The 17,297-nt window shown below is 36.9% G+C and overlaps 1 protein-coding gene across 1 annotated transcript in view; it reads right to left on the reverse strand.

The window, feature by feature from the left end:
* Window positions 1-17,297, reverse strand: part of LOC123308994 — a 213,527-nt gene that overhangs the window by 18,235 nt on the left and 177,995 nt on the right. The window contains exons 8-9 of the mRNA XM_044891829.1: window positions 4,755-4,905; window positions 4,142-4,696 (exon numbers count right to left, since the gene is read on the reverse strand). Of these exons, the coding sequence (XP_044747764.1) occupies window positions 4,142-4,696; window positions 4,755-4,905 (706 nt within the window). The remainder of the gene's footprint in view (window positions 1-4,141; window positions 4,697-4,754; window positions 4,906-17,297) is intronic.

A 17,297-nucleotide genomic window follows, 5' to 3' on the forward strand; every position in this document is an offset into this window, starting at 1 on the left:
TTTCTCCTTGTGGTTCGTCGGATCTACTTTTGAAGTAGTGTTTCAGATCTGTTCTCACTAATATTGCTACTGCTCCTCCGGTGTTTGTAATTCTGTCACATCTATACGTTTCATAATTCATGAAATTCAGTCATTCGTTTCGGTTTATTCTTGTTTCCTGTAAGGCTATAATATCAGATTGTCTCTCTGATATTATTTCTTCTATCTCGGCTTTCCGAGTGTTGATCCCGAGATTATCTTGAGAGATTTCTTCCTAATATTGTGATGAGGCAGATTTTTGCTCCTCCATAAAAGGAAATTTCTTCACCGATACTTTTATAATAGAACCTGACAATCGAAGTATTTCGGAAGAAAACCGTTGAATTATCATAAGGGGGATTTACCGATTGATATTATGTCATTGTTTTTCACCGACCAGTCCCATATTTGTAGCGGAAACCGTATATGTCTTTTGTTTTCAGAATTCATATATTTTAGAATTCTTTCCGTTCAACCGTACTTTTTCTGACTCGAAAAAGTTCTCTCAACTTGTTCCGTTTTTCCTTCTCTTCAATTTTTCTGTCTCTTTTTGAGCCCATTGATTGACCGAACAATTTGAGTTTACCCATGGTGAGGACAGTTTTCCGCGGAGGGGTACCTACTTCTTCGAATTCCGGCGCTGAAGGTCAAGATCAGTATGAATTGAGATCGAGGGATGAGTGAGTGACGACCGCGAGAAACAGTTTTCCGAACTTACGAGATCATAAACTCCAAGACAAGTAATTTGTCACATTTATTTCTGCTTTATTGCACCCTTGTAGAGTGATATTCTCTCTAGACTTTTTACTTGGCTAAAAATCCGAATCAACCGTAACTTAATCTAGGCATTCCCTGCTGTATAGATTGCTTTCCGTCACCGTAGGGTGGTATTTGGGTTCCAGGAGGAGGTTGAGCCCCCTTACCGATACTCGATACTTGGATATTTTATCATTTTGTCCCGATTTCCGACAGTTTGAATTGACAGTCAGCCATCTTGAAGTCACCGAGAGAGAGAGAGACTGAGAGACCGAAGGAAACCGACAGCTATAGAGGGCGTACTCCAGCTTAACTGGTGACTTGTCTTAATTCCGTTTATTTTCCGATACTGTTTATATTTTTCCGAACTTCGTTCATTTGTGACTTGACTTAATTCAGTTTATTTTTCCGAAACCGTTCATATTCTTTCGAACTTCATTCAATTGTGACTTCTGAATATTATTTATTCTGTCGACCGTATTTTCCTGAAGTGTGACCGTACTGAATTAACTGGGGGTTATCTTGTCAGCCGTCCTGCGCCGACCAGATCCAGCCGTTGACGTCCACGATTTGTTGTACCTGTAAATTTTTGTGTACAGTTTATTTCAATAGAAATAAATAGTTGAACATTTATTTTCGTTGCCAATTATTTTGCCAGTGAGAGTAAATTTATTAAATCAGTTTCATCTAGGAGTTTAGTTAGAAGAGGTAAGTACTCTTTCTGACGCCTAAAGACCGTTGAAAAGCAGACACTTAGAAGACGCTACAGCCCCAGTTTTCATCGATACGCTTCTCCACTGATACTCAAGTCTACCAGGGCTCTCTAATTCTTTGGAGATTCTGTGAGAGACATGGGGTTTGACTGATTGCCCCACTGGCGCCCGAGCAACCGTAAGGAGCGGCCAGAGTAGGTACGAAAAGTCTGTCACAATATCCGTACGGTCCATTAATTCAGTTTATTGAATAATGCTTGAAGTTTTTTCTCCATTTCCCACTCAATTATCAACATTATCTTGTTGAAAATTTTTTCCGTGAAGATATCTGAATCATCGGCTGATTCAGATATCTTTTTCTTTTCCTGTTGACTGTTCACAGCCTGTTTCATTGGAAGCTTTTTCTGAACCGGTTTTGGAGTGTTATTTTTCTTTTCATGTTCTGCAGGTTTGGCCTTCACTACTTCCTGAATTTTTCAACAGTAGTTTTAGTTTTTGTTACCGGCTTTTTCTGTTCAGCTGGTTTTCAGGAATTCTTCTTTCTGATCACCAGCTTGAACTCGCTACATCCTTTGTAGCTAGCTAGATGGCCCCTCTTCTCCACATAAGACGCATGTGGCATTTCTCTCTTCACCTTTTCTGGTGAGTGTGCAGTCATTGCTGCTATGGCTTCCTGAGCACTCCACGGGAAGGAGCATTTGTTCTGTGCATGTCCGTACCTTTGGCACCTAAAGCTCTGGCTTGGACTTTCAGGCCTCTTTTTTTCTTCAACCACAATACAGAGATTGTAGAGTCGCTTCACTTCGAAGATTTCCTTTTTCTGGGTTTTAACCAGGTAAAGAAGTATGGGCTTCTTCGTCTTGTTCGATGTCATGCTGGACACCTCAGCGACTGATATTCCCTGGAATATCAGGTCGTTCTCAATCAACGCAAGATCAGCGTAAATGCCTGATGACGGCGTATGAGGAGTTCAGAGCTGAAGTGAACCAAGTCCATTCAGATTAGTTTTGAGATGAATGGCTTAGAAGTTGTTTATCACCAATCAATTCAAAAGTGACTTTTTCATTTATTATTATTCTTATGAAAGCATATGCTCACATTCTAACCTTTTCAAATCTAAAGAAGTTACTCTTGAATTAATTGGTGATAAACAATTTCTGAGCCATTCACCCCAAAACTAGGCTGAATGGACTTGGTTCACTCCAGCTCTGAACCCCACATATATCTTCTTCTCCTCCTCCATTTGGTAGGTAAAAAATTCTTCATCATGCTGCTCGAAGAATGTTGTGATTTTTCTAAAATCATCTACGGTTGACGAGATGATTTTCATACCGTCTTTAACTACAGTTGCGCGGTTGTAGTTGATCTTTTATGTGTAGAGAGCTTTGGATATCTCTACCTAATCTGAGGTGCCCATCATCGTGATGGGTAGGATTTTATCATTCTTAGGCACTTCTGGTGCCTTTCTGATATTTTCCTCGTCAGACGAGGAACTTTCTTTGCGCGCGCGCTTTGTAGGAGGCGCATTTTGGGGTTTGACCGAAGGCGTTGTGGGGCTTTTCCTGATCCCCACAGTATTTACTTTTTTCCCCACTGTCCGACCCACGGACTCTCCTTCGCTAAAGTCTTCCTCGACTTCATCGGAAGCTTCCATGTAGGAACCCTCGTTATCTCAGGTCTCCGACGTTTTTAGTTTTTTACAATGGCGATAAATATCAATAAGAGAGAAAAGAACAAAAATAACCAATTATTATATAGACAAAGTATCACCTGATGTAATTTGCACAACCAACGATTTTTTGATCTCGACTGTATACAATAACAACACAACAAAACTCATTCACAGAACTCTCCCGAATAATCAGTATTCAATCAAATTCCCAAATCGTATGCTCGAAAAATCATTCAACTCGTCTACTCGCTTGAACGTATCGCACTGGAATCATTCAACATGTCTACTCGCTTCGACGTCTAACACTGAACTGTTTCGGAGAAACAGAGAATTCCCAAACCTTTAAATCGGCTGATCTTCCCCTCTTACCTCTTCCACTGTTTACTCACGAAATCAGTAGTAATATTAACATCATTATACCAAATATTGGAATGTATTAGAGTACCTTTTTCGGAAGTTTGTATCTAAGGCTCTTTCCTATGGCTGAAGAGGCGTTAATAAGTGGTTTCGTAAATAAGTTCGCTAGACAAAGAACACATTTTTGGTGTTCTATCATCCCTAGAAATATTGCTCGATATTTCCGATTCACTTTTGTATGAAAAAAGTCTAGTGCAGGTTATAAATGCAGTTCACTTTGGAGGCTCTTCACAATTTCTCAAGCATTTGAGGTTTCTCATCTGAATATTTGCTGTGATGGTTTTTCCGTCCGTTCGACAAAAGGGAAAGCTGCGTTACTTAGTGTGTTCCTTGTACGGAAAGTGGCATAACTTATTTGAGCTGCTGGAGATTTAAATTAATCAGCTGGAAGCGTGTTCCACGTTTTTTCAGTTTCTCAAGCCAATGTGCAATATACAGGTAGTATAAATAGTAGACCTTTGAATTCCGAAAAATTTACAATAAAAGAGGATACATAGTGAATAGAAACAGATCAAAGCTGAAGAAGTCGAGCCCATAAAATGTGAAAATATAAATATTGACTGACCTTTGTGACAGCTTCATCTAAGGAGCTCGCAACTCCAGCTGCCGCTTCTAAAAGCTTACTCTGCTTCGTGTTCTTGTAAGTTGGAAATTTGAACCTACTCTCCTCTTCTACCGGCCTTCTTTGGTCCGACTTCACGCTAACTATGCTATCAACAGAATCTGGAGAAGATATGGCGCTCGAATCACTATCTTTGTCGTCAGTTTCAGGGTTGAAGAGCTCAAGTGATATCAGTTTAGGGAGTGGTTCTGCTGTCACCTTTCCATCAGTTGCCGAGGAATGTCTGATGAGCGGAAAGTTCGCCCTGTTTGCTTTCAAAGCGAATCCCGGACTCTGACTCAGCATTTCTCGGATTCTTTTCAGTCGTTCCGTTTTTGTTTCGTTGACTTTTTCTTCGTCAACTGTCATTTGCTTAGGAGGACTGACTTGGCATTTTGGCGTTGGGATTGTTGCTGAATTCGGCGAAGGGTTTCGACAATGTGATGTGACTTTCTTGAACTCAGGTATGGGGACGACTGTATACTTGTTGGCTAATGGTTTGCACCTCTCTGGGGGCTTCTGAAAATAAATTTCGAAATTAACATTGAAGTTTATAGGCTGTCGGATTCCGACCTACCTTTACAGCTAGTGTATTCCTGTCCCCGAAGAGAGGCATTTCCAAGAATTCCTGCTTAGTTGTTGGTTTTGGCGAGCTGAGTTGTTTTGTTAGTGGATATACTGCGAGGGGCATATGTTTAATTCTCGGACTTGTTGGACAAGAAGATTGCCTTGGGAGAAAGAATGTCGTTGGAATTACTGTCGATAGAATTTATAGAAGGCGCCCCAGGTGACCAGTAACATATCTGCTATATTTTCTTGGAAAACCTAATAGAGGTCTTTGTAATGTAGAATTTTTTCTCAAACTATAACGTGTCTGATACTATATTTGGGATGTGCCTGTGCTGTATCCAAATAATATCCACATTTTGTAAATTTCATGTTCCTGCTTCATGATATCAATGTAGCATATTTGTAACTTTGTTCTATATTTGCCATGTATCAGTTTGAGTTCATGGAGAGAGAGAGAGAGTATGACAATATTAGTGTTTAAACTACCATCGAGTGCGCTGCAGACGTAAACCATATGGACTATTGTGGAAAATGTCATTTACATCGTCGTTTTGATTCGTGAATATGCATTTATTGTCAGTAACTTTTTCAATTATACAGACATTTTCTCAGTTAAATAGTGGATTACTGAATGTGAAGTAAAATATTGAACGTTTAATTACTTTTTTGTGTGTCACAGGGATGTTTCATTGAAATGGTGAATTATTGAGCTTAGATTTCATTTTATCCAGCGTATAAGAATTATATTTGAACAATAATCAGCTGTTTGGTGCAATTTATAATATGGCTTTTTTCTTCACATGATGCATGTAATTTGTAGAAAGAGATTAATAGATCATATATTTCGAATTTTCTTCTGAAAAATATGCATTAAATATTCTTCTTATTCTCACACTCATAATAATGAGACACAATTCATCTAAAAATTTCATAACCCAAGCCTAAAGATTAGCGAACTGTTTATTAATATTTTTATGAAATGCATGAAAGTGCGAGGACCTGTTCTAACTTCTATTTTTTTGTAGAATACTTATGAACCCAGCAGTTTGCCTGATGTAATACATTTTCTCCAGTGCTATCACTTTGTGCACTAATTTTTGAAGTAAATTTTGTATTCCGAAATTTATGAAAATGAATGTAAAGAAAGTACATTCTTCATTCAAATTTTCCGCTCCTGTTACGAGCGCATTTTAATTAACCCCACCATATGGAACAATAGATAAGATGACTAGCAGATTTTGAAGATTTGAGAATAATACATTGAGCAGTGAATCAATGAATAGATTTCAAGATTGTTTATTTGGTGATAATAATGTGTTGACAAATATAACATAACAGAACATTCAGTAACTAACAGGCTCTACACCAAAATATCTACTAGATGGGACTCATACAAATATGCTACCCGAAGAACTAAAAGAACATAAAATTGCAGAAGATTGGAAAAAGTATAAAAAATTGGTCTAGATAACACTCATTAAATCACACTAATATAATAAAATAATATTTGACAATAACAGAAATGAAAATGAGTTCAATACAAGCGATTCGGTATACATCGAAAACGGAAATAAATTAAACAGAAAAAAATTAGATGAACTCAAGATTGGACCTTTCAAAAAAACAGAAAAAATATCATATACCATATTTAGAATTAAAACAGGAAAAATAATCGAACAAACAGGACTATTCCACATAACAAAATACCAGTGTAAACAATAGGTAATATAAATTATAATGAGAATTTTCACGGTGGGGGAAGATGTAAAGAAAGTACTTTCTTCATTCAAATTTGCCGCACTCATATTACGTACGGCTTTTAATTAACCCCACCAGATGGAACAATAGATAACATGACTAGCAGATTTTGAAGATTTGAGAATAATACATTGCAGTGAATCAATAAAAAGATTTTAAGATTGTTTATTTGGTGGCAAAGAGTGATAATAACAAACTTTGATTGTTGTTTCTTTCGTATTACTACAGGTAACTTCGTACTTGATGTAAATAGTGTGTATTTCGTAATACACAGAAACAGAACTGATTATTGTTATATAAAAATTTTAACATCCTTATATATAATATATATATATATATATATATATATATATATATATATATATATATATATATATATATATATATATATATATATATATATATATATATATATATATATATATATATATATATATATATATATATATATATATATATATATATATATATATATATATATATATATATATATATATATATATATATATATATATATATATTTAACAAAACTGAGAGATCTGTCCACATAATCGACGTCACGGTACCGGCTGACGAGAATATTCCCCGATCTTACACAGAGAAGCTGACCAAGTACCATGATCTCGCATTCGAGCTTAAAGAGATCTATGGATTGGAGAAAACCACAATACTTCCGCTCATAATTTCGGTTAATGGATTGGTTGAGTCCCACCTCGTTGAAAATACGAAGCGCTTGCAATTGAACAGCAGCCTGATCAGCCAAGCCCAAAAAGAGGTTATATTGGCTACTACACGTATAGTCCGCAAATTCTTAACCAGCACCTGAGAACAACCTTGGCTTTGCGTAAGGCCCGGTTCTCTCAGGCACCAACCCCGCTAAAGGGTGATTGAAAAAAAAAAAAAATATATATATATATATAGGTGTTGAACATAAGTCCATGCATTCACATACCTCACCGAACTGATGCGAGATGTTTAAGAATTTTCATTTGAACAATGATTGATAAAAACACAACATTCTACTTCAATTTGCATAATTTCTCATATTTAAGTTGGATCGTTTTCAAGACCAATCACATAAAGGTATTACATATAGATCTCTCATGGAACAAATATTTGCATGATCCATATTTGAACTATTTATGCTCTCTTCAGAAAGAAGATGCGTTCCTTATTTGAGGCGGACATATTAGCATAGCTGCTATATAGCAGTTCTATATTTGTGCTCTGAACGGTATATTTAATTTAAAAAACAAGGAACACTGAGACTGAGTTATTTATGCTATATAGCTGCTCTGTGATGTGGTCACCTGGGCGCTTATATTAACTATTTGTGGCAGAGAAAATACCAAGGTCGAAAGTTAAAACTACCCTTACCACAATATACCCGCGACTCCACAAGCGAAGATTTACTTTAGACATACAGATTAACAGAGTCACTAGGATAAAATCTTGAACTCAAAACATATTATAATGGTTCAACAAGAGAAACAACTTGTCAGGAACTTGGACTGATGTAAATACATCTGAAGCTGAAGCTAAATAGCTCTCAAAATTTAATTCTAAGTGCCCAAGTTTCGGAGATATAATATTACTCCTTCTTCAGTTATTGTGTTGTAACTGATGTTTGATATGTTATATGAATATGTCCTATATGTATGCAGTGGTGGCCTGTCCAAGACGGCAGGATAAGCAATGCAGATTTTCGCCAGCAAAGATTTAAATTCCTACTCGTGTCAAATCACCAAAATCGAATTGCTGATGTAGGTACATAATGTATAGAAATTCTAAACATTACATAGCTCTCAAAAAATTTTATACAAATTTAGAAATCAGGTAGGTATTTCATATCTATGGATATGATTTTTTTTATAAACGCTGTTTCAATTCAATTCCACCATCAACTACTCAGTCTGTTGACAAAATACGATCATCTCGAACTTTACGAAGACGAAAACTTCGCCTTCGCCTAGCTTGAACGAACTTTTCTAGTGACCGCGCGTTCAGGTATCATCTGTCAACTCTATCCTTGAGTGAATCCAGAGGACGTTTGTTCAATATTAGTTCCAAGTGAAATAATGTATGGATCACGCCTTCGTAGTAAGACAGGTGAAATTAATACATCCTATCCGCTACTGAAATGGAATAAAAGGAGACGGCAATTCATAGCATTTCGTTGAGGAAGGAGTTTCGTTGCTTTGACGAGGTCAAGTAAGACCGAAACCATGGTCAGCTACTCTTTGTCGACGAAATGAAAATTTCTGGTAATACTTCGAGCTATGGTACTTTGTTAGTTCGATCGATTCGTCATAACATTTGTTGATTGAACTATCTGCGGATATTAGGCATCTGAATTAATTTTATTTTTTATTCATTTTTTAATTATTTCCAACCTATAATAATCCCCTAGGTGATAATGAATGTTGGTCCGAGGAACTGCCAGAGATCACTGTACCTGAAATAAGACATGCTCTCCATCAAATCAAAGATCGGAAATCTCCCGGAGAAGATCCAATAACTTCAGAAATGTAAAAAATAGATTTCTGGACCTACGAGTCTGCTGTCTCAATTGTATAAGCTACTAGGTGTGTGGGAAAGGAAGCGTTTTATAGCCTCTCAAATGCTAACCTCACCTACTCGTGGTGCACCCTGCTCTTACAAACGAGGCTCTGGCGACCGAACATGAATGGTATAACTCTGTTTCCCACAATTACCTAGCCTAAACATTGGCTTGAGGAGAAAATGGCTCTCTGCGTTGCTCAAGTTACGTCTTAGACCTTGTCGTCTCAGGTTACCTGTGCCACAAGATAATCTAGTCGCAACCGCAACCAAAGTTGCACTGACAGCGTTACCAGTGCAGCTTTTAAACACCTTCTATCGCAGCTCCTACAAAAAGATGGATCAGTCGAACAGGACAAAATTTGTATCCGGAGGTAAAATACCCTTTGGTTCAGATCTCCGGGGGAGGGTGCCTGAGCGAGTGAATCATCGTACAAAAACCAATGAAAAGCACATAGCTTATGCAGCATGGAACGCCAGAACCCTGCTAGACAACCTTAAGGCCGACCGGCCAGAGAGGCGTACTGCCCTAATTGATAAAGAACTGCAACGAACATCCATTGCAATAGTTGCCCTAAGCGAGACACGCTTTTCGGACGAAGGTAGCTTGGTAGAACAAGCGTATACTTTTTTCTGGAAAGGCTTGCCGGAAGGCGAAATCAGACAACATGGCGTAGGCTTTGCCACTAGAAACGACCTGGCCGCCAAACTAACCGAAAATACAGTTGGCATCTCAGAACGTTTAATGACACTACGCTTTCTTGTGGCAAATAACACGTTTGTGAACATCATTGCAGTATACGCACCCACTTGGAACTCCTATGACAACTTGAAGGACATTTTCTACGAAACACTTGTTCCTACTTTAAGTAAAATCCCAAAACGGGAACGAATTATTCTCCTTGGAGACTTCAATGCCAGAGTGGGTAGATGTCCGAGCTGTTGCCAGGAATAATAGGGAAACACGGTAAAGGCAGCATCAATTCGAACGGAGAACGTCTGCTGGTTCTTTGTGCAAAACGCAATCTGTGTGTAACGAACACCTATTTCATTACGAGAACCATTTCAAGGGGGACCTGGCACCACCCATGCTCAGGGCATTGACATACTCTCGACTATGTAATCGTGAGGAGAAAAGATCTCAAAGAGGTTTCGGTCACTAAACCCATAGCAGATCTGGAGTGCTGGACTGACCATAGGCTGGTAATCTCGAGAATGAAGATCTCAATGCTACCAAAATACCAACGCAAGCCAAAGTTACAAAGAGAACGCCTTCAAATCTCCAAACTACAAAACTACTACAAAAGAAAGATTCACAGCTGCCGTCAAAGATAGTCTAACACCAACGGATTATAACGACGACATTGAGAGTTATTGGCTCCGATTCAAATCATCTTTTACAAATACAGCGAAAGAAATAATGGGCATATAACGCTCCCGAAAATCCCCAGACTGGTTCGCCGACAGCGAAACTCATATCGCACCCCTTTTAGACGCAAAACACAAAGCGATCAACAAGCCTGGCGATGTTGCAGCCCAAAAAAGTTTTATGAAAATAAAACGCGAGGTCCGTCAAGAAATAAGAAAAAAGGATAGCTGGGGGAAAGAAAAAGCTAGGGAAATGCATGCTTACGCCGACCACCATGACTGCAGGCGTTTTTTCGAAGCTATTAAAACTGTTTATGGTCCAAGAGATGCTCATGGACCCATCCTAATTGATGACAGAAAAGTTCTCGAAAGATGGAAGGAGCATTATTCACAGGTCTTGAACCAAAATAGCGACTCGGATTAATACAGTTTATACCGGTTCCCCGCGTATAATCCGATGACATCGCATGATGACGAAATCTCAATATCGGTTATTATAAGTGCGATAAAAAATATAAAAAATGATAAGTCCCCAGGTCTAGACGGCGTTCCAGCGGAGATATTCAAAGCCCTTGATGAAAACATTGTCAATAGTCTCCTAGCACTATTCCGCAAGATCTGGGAACAAGAAGATGTGCCACAAAACTTCAAAACGCTTTAGTTATCAACCTCTATAATAATAAAGGCGATACGTCAAATTGCAACAATTACAGGGGCATATCGTTGCTTAGCGTGGCCAGCAAAATTCTCTCGAAGATTATGGCTGATCGTCTGATTCCACTTTTACCTGAATCCCAGTGCGGCTTTCAACCAAATTGAGGTACTGTGCACCTAATTTTCACATTGCGACAGCTGCAAGAGAAGGCCCGCGAACAACAATCAAGGATATATGCAGCCTACATCGATTCAAGTGAGGCCTTCGACTCGGTGAATCGGAGAGCGCTGTGGAAAATCATGGGACGCCTTGGAATACTCGAAAAATTCTTAGCAGTGTGTGAAAGCCTTCATACCAACAACACCGCTAGAATACAGCATAATGACTCAGTGGCGTATCGAGGGGGGCGAGGGAGTGTTAATTCGTAAATAATAAGGTAAACAGGAACAATGATGGTCTAAATCAAACTATAATAATATATTCACAATAAAAACTGGCAGAGCTGACTCGACCTGTATCTGTCAGCACTTCCTTATGGCAATTACTCTTTGAGGTTACATAAATTGTTTCCTTTCTTGATTTGTTTGATATAGCTGAGGAGCCCAAGAGATACCTTGTACCTTGTAGAGTATCTCTACTAAAAATTAGACCTGTATATAGGGGATATTGTCTAGGACAGCCTGTCAGAATAGTAAAAAAAAACGATCATTGTACATACTTGAGCGTGTCAGATTAATATAAGTGTGATTAGTTACATGTTGAAAAGTATGTATTCTCTTAATCTGACAACTTAAGCGTGACAAAAATGTATGGGAGGGCGCGAAACTGTCAAACAAAAAGTCACATGTACAGGGTGGGCAAATTTCGATGTTTTAGCACTACAGCTTTTAAACCAGTGGGGATAGACAAAATCTGATACCTCATTCTCGGTCTCTTTTTCCGAGAAACTAACAAGAGTAGTAGTCATTTTTGGCCACCTTCTTTTGTTTTTGAGTTATAAGCGAAAATTGGAAAAATGGCGATTTCGAAATAAATTTATATCTCCACTAATACTGATGATAGAGCTCTGAAATTAAAACATTATACAGGCACTTTTTTGAGAAGAATCTGTTGAAGTATATTTTATTCAGAATAAAGTTTTACAATATTATTATTGACAAATTGATTGACACCTTATTTTTTATTGACAAGTCTTATGTATTTTGATATTAATTAAAATATATAATTATCATAGAACCAAAATAAACGAATGCTTGCTGAAAAACCTTTCCAGCTTCAACACCTTCCCTCATTGGGATATTTTGGTTAATCCCATTTTCTTTGTGAGAGTATGCAGTCTTGGTTTGAACAGAGGTTTTGTCATTAAGTCTGCCAGTTGGTCCTCCGTTGAAACTTTTTCAACTTTCAACTTTCCATCTAGAACAAGTTCACGCAAAAAGAAATGTCTTATGTGTATATGTTTAGTGCGTCTGTGGAATTCTGGGTTTTGGCTCAGTCTAATAGCAGCTTCGTTGTCCACCATAAATGTTGGAACTGACTGAACACTGAGTATTTCCTTAAATAACCGCTTTAGCCATTCCATTTCTCGTGCAGCTTCACTAGCAGCCACTATTTCTGCCTCTGTTGACGAAATTGCTACAGATGTTTGACGTTGACTAAGCCAAGATATAGCTCCACCAGCATACATGCATAGAACGCCCGAAGTGGAACGTCCTGTTTCACTATCTCCTCCATGGTCTGCATCACTGAAGGCCACTAACTCATCTCTTTCCTCTGGCTTGTAGCTAAGACCAAGATCCATTGTGCCCTTCAGATAACGAAATATCCTCTTCACTTTTATACAATCTGCATTCGTTGGATTTTCTAGCTTTCTTGATGCGATACTTACAGCATAAGCTATGTCTGGTCTTGTACTTGTCATTAGGTACATTAAAGCACCAACTGCTTCTCTATAAGGAAAGGTTCTGTTCAATTCGTCATTTTCCTTCCCTAATTGAACAAAACCTTCCTTTACAATTGGAGTTGTTACAGGCTTGCAGTCTAACATACCATATCTTTCAAGAATTTTCTTAGTATAAGAAGATTGACTCATTAGAACAGTGCCGTTCTCTTCTCTCCGAATTTGGAGTCCAAGAAAATAAGATGCCGGTTTTATTGTTATTTTGAATTCTTCTTGTAAACCATTCAAAAATTCGTTTTTCATGGTATTATTGCTGCAAGCTAGTAGTCCATCATCAACATACAAAGCTAACAATAGCATGTCAGTTCTTTGTTTTTTGATAAATAAACATGGGTCGGCATCAGATCGTTTGAATCCTACATTTCCCAAAAAATCACTGAATCGTTTATTCCAACATCTCGGAGCTTGTTTCAATCCATACAAACTTCGTTGGAGTTTACAAACCATGCCGCTTTCATCTTCGAAACCTTCAGGTTGTTTCATGTATACCTCTTCCCCCAATTCTACCATAGAGAATATATCGTTTTCAGGGTGGTTTCGAAGGTATTCATTCGGTTACCGATTCTTTTTTGAGTTGGGTTACTAATTTCAAAATTATTTAATGAGTAATATAAAATTCAATACACCCCTCTCGTTTTTTTCTTTCTTTTTTGTTTTCAGATTATTCTTCGTCAACCATCATAGTAGAAAGAATGGGAAGAAGTTTTTGGATTTTGTCATATGAAGAAGATGTCCTTCAATTTCAATTATTTTCAGCTTATTCTTTACACAAATACATCATCATTACACTTATACGGGCAAACAGAGAGTTTTTTCTGAGTTTTTTATCTCTGTTTTTTTTTCATGTATCATACGAAGATATGTATGGTACCCCGTTGACATTTTTCCTCTGCTTACACTGAGATCTGGAACGAGGAACAGGTTTTTAGGATCTGTCTCTTGTTCCATTTCTTTACACCCGCTTCATTGTTATTTTCAGATTGTAAAAGTTTGTAACACTCTTTTTCAAAAGAATATATATATATATATATATATATATATATATATATATATATATATATACCATAGAGAAAGGCGGTACATACATCAAACTGTGTGAGTGACATATTTTTGCTGGCAGCTATGCTTAATAGTGACCTGATTGTTCCTCCTTTTGCCACTGGACTATAGGTTTGGTCATAATCAATCCCTTTCTTCTGGGAATACCTTTTTATAACCAACCTTGCTTTGTATTTTTCAACCGAGCCATCAGCATTCGTCTTGAGCTTGAATACCCATTTGCAAGGAATTGCCTTTTTTCCAGGTGGTAATTTTTTGAAAATCCAAGTATTATTTTCTTTTAAAGATAGTAACTCCTGCTTCATAGCTGAAATCCAGTGTTCTTTTTCATTACAAGTTATGGCATTCTTGTAATTTAAAAGTTCATGTGACTCACATATTTCTGCAGCAACTGTCAAAACGAAGTCATCAAAACGTGATGGTTTTCTAATGTCCTTTCTGTCTCTTAACTGCTGTCTCATTTGTTCAGTACACTGTTCATTTTCTTCAACTACTTCATCAGGCATCACTCTTAGTTCCATATTTTGGTTATCTTCTTCAATGAACTCTTCATCTTTGTCAGTCTCATAATTTTCACTTTTTTCATCAAACTTAAAATAATCAAAAATATTTTGAATTTGAATATTTTGACTTTTATTGTGTTCAGTATTGCCTATTGGTGAAATTGCACATTCATCAAAAATGATGTCCCTTGATCTTACGAGTTTCTCTTGTTCTATAGACCATATTCGATAACCATCGTCATTTTCATAACCCATAAGAATACCTTTAATAGCTTTCTTTTCCATTTTCCTCCGATGCTTTTTCGGAACATGAGCATAGCAACTACTACCTATGATTCTCAAATGGCTCAATTTTGGTTTCTTATTAAACCATATTTCATAGGGAGATTTTCCTTCAACACTTGATTTACTAGTCCGATTAGGAATGTATGTTGCAGTATTGATTAATTCTGCCCAAAAACTTTGATCGAAAATTCCTTCTCTAGCGTGCATTAAAGCTCTTGCGGTTTCAACAACAGTTCGGTTCTCTCTTTCCGCACACCCGTTCTGTTGTGGCGTATATGGCATGATCAGTATTCCATAATGGTTTAGTATTTTTCTTACTCTTATATTGTCGAACTCACCACCACCATTGTCTGAAATGATTTCTTTCACGCCATATCCTGCAGCTTCAATTTTCGCTAGGACAATGTTCAAATTATCTATCACTTCTGATTTGTGTTTCATGAAATAAAGAAAACGATACCTGCTATAATCATCATTGAATAAGACATAATATCGATAGCCAGATTTTGATGGGTCAAATGGACCACAAACATCAGTATGTAACAGTTCACCAGGAGAACTGGCTCGATCTCTTGTACCAAATTTAAGTACATGAGCTTTTCCATAGACACAACCTTCGCATAATTCACTATCAAGATTAACTTCTAATCCCAGTTCCCTTTTCAGTATTGCTTTTATATATCTCTTATGTTGATGTCCAAATCTTTCATGATATAACTGTAAAACATTATCATTATTAACTAAATTAATTTCTTTGGAATTTTCTGGCTTTAAAGACTTCATTTTAAGTTTATACAATCCTCCTTAACAATTTCTTGATCCAACAAGTATTACTTCTCCAGATAGCTTGAAATAACATTTTTCTGTTGTTGAAACGAATTCACTGTTTGGATTCTTATCTTGTGCTGACAATGTTGAAAATAAGTTTTTCTTGATACTCGGAACATACCACACTTCAGTCAGAGGAAAAACTTGTATTCTTCCGTTTACGTTTGTTTTCACTCTAACTGTACCTTTTCCTAATGCTGGTACTGACTCTCCATTTGCTGTTGTTATTTGATGATGATTGTTAAATGGTAAATAGCTCTCAAAAACGTCACTTTGATTGGTTGCGCCATTATCCACGTACCAATTTTCTTTATCATTTTCACACAACAATACAACATTTGAAACGGCTAATAATAAAACTTTGTTCTTTGCATCACTAGCTCTATCAGTTTTGTCAGGTTTTGGTGGCTTGCCTTCCATTTCAGGCACTGCTTTATTTTATGTCCTCGTGATTTACAGTATTTACAAAACAAATTGCTCCTTTTGTTTGCTGTATACAATACTTCCTGTTTAGTCCCGTTTCTGCTTGATAATGCTTTTTCATAAGCACATCTAGTTCTATCTTTGATTGATACGAGCATCCAACTTGACTTGAACGAGAAATAATCTGAAGGTAGAGTTTCTGATATTTTACAAATAAGCAAAATTTCAGGTAAATCACACTGACACGCATTTCCAGCACTAACTTTGTCCTTCGAATCTTCGAATTTTTTTCTTGAAGTTTATCCTAAAAATTCTTTAGTTTCGATGTATGTGTTGCTATATCATCATCTGCTTGTCTTTCATAGCTAAAGAATTGCATGCACAGGTCATATGTTTTGTCCTCAACATTGCCATCATAAAGTCTATGCAATTCCAGCCAAATTTCTCTAGCGGATGTGAAACGCATTACTTTTTCTAAAGTTTCTTGTGTCATGTTTAGAGTTAGAACTAATTATTAAGCATTAGTATCGGCCTGATTGAAACCAGATAAGTCTTTCTCATACCTCTGTTTGTCATCAGTTGTAGCATCTTCTGGTAAGGATTTAGGGGCTTCCAATTTTCCTTCGATAACTTCTAAACCACCTTTAATTCCTCTTAACAAAATGCACAATTTATATTTCCAGGTTGACCAGTTTGACTTTCCCTCAAGCAAACCAATTTGTACTTTACTTGCATCCATTTTCTCAGTTTAACTCTTTTGCAATTTATAACTTCACTTTTATTCTGTTTCTCAACCACGCTCTACTACCATGTTGAAGTATATTTTATTCAGAATAAAGTTTTACAATATTATTATTGACAAATTGATTGACACCTCATTTTTTATTGACAAGTCCTATGTATTTTGATATTAAATAAAATATATAATTATCATAGAACCAAAATAAACGAATGCTTGCTGAAAAACCTTTCCAGCTTCAACAGAATCCAGTGGTGTGCTTGCCTTTTTAGCAGGATTTTTGATTACGAAGCTATGACCCAAAGTTATGTTTTTTTAAATGAGAACGTCAGATTTCTGTGTGATTTTTTGAAAGCTTAATTTTTACTGATTTCAAAAATATATAACATCATATAACTTGTATCAATATAAAT

Source organism: Coccinella septempunctata, chromosome 3 (genome assembly GCF_907165205.1).
Source record: "Coccinella septempunctata chromosome 3, icCocSept1.1, whole genome shotgun sequence".
NCBI classification, from domain to species: Eukaryota; Metazoa; Arthropoda; class Insecta; order Coleoptera; family Coccinellidae; genus Coccinella; species Coccinella septempunctata.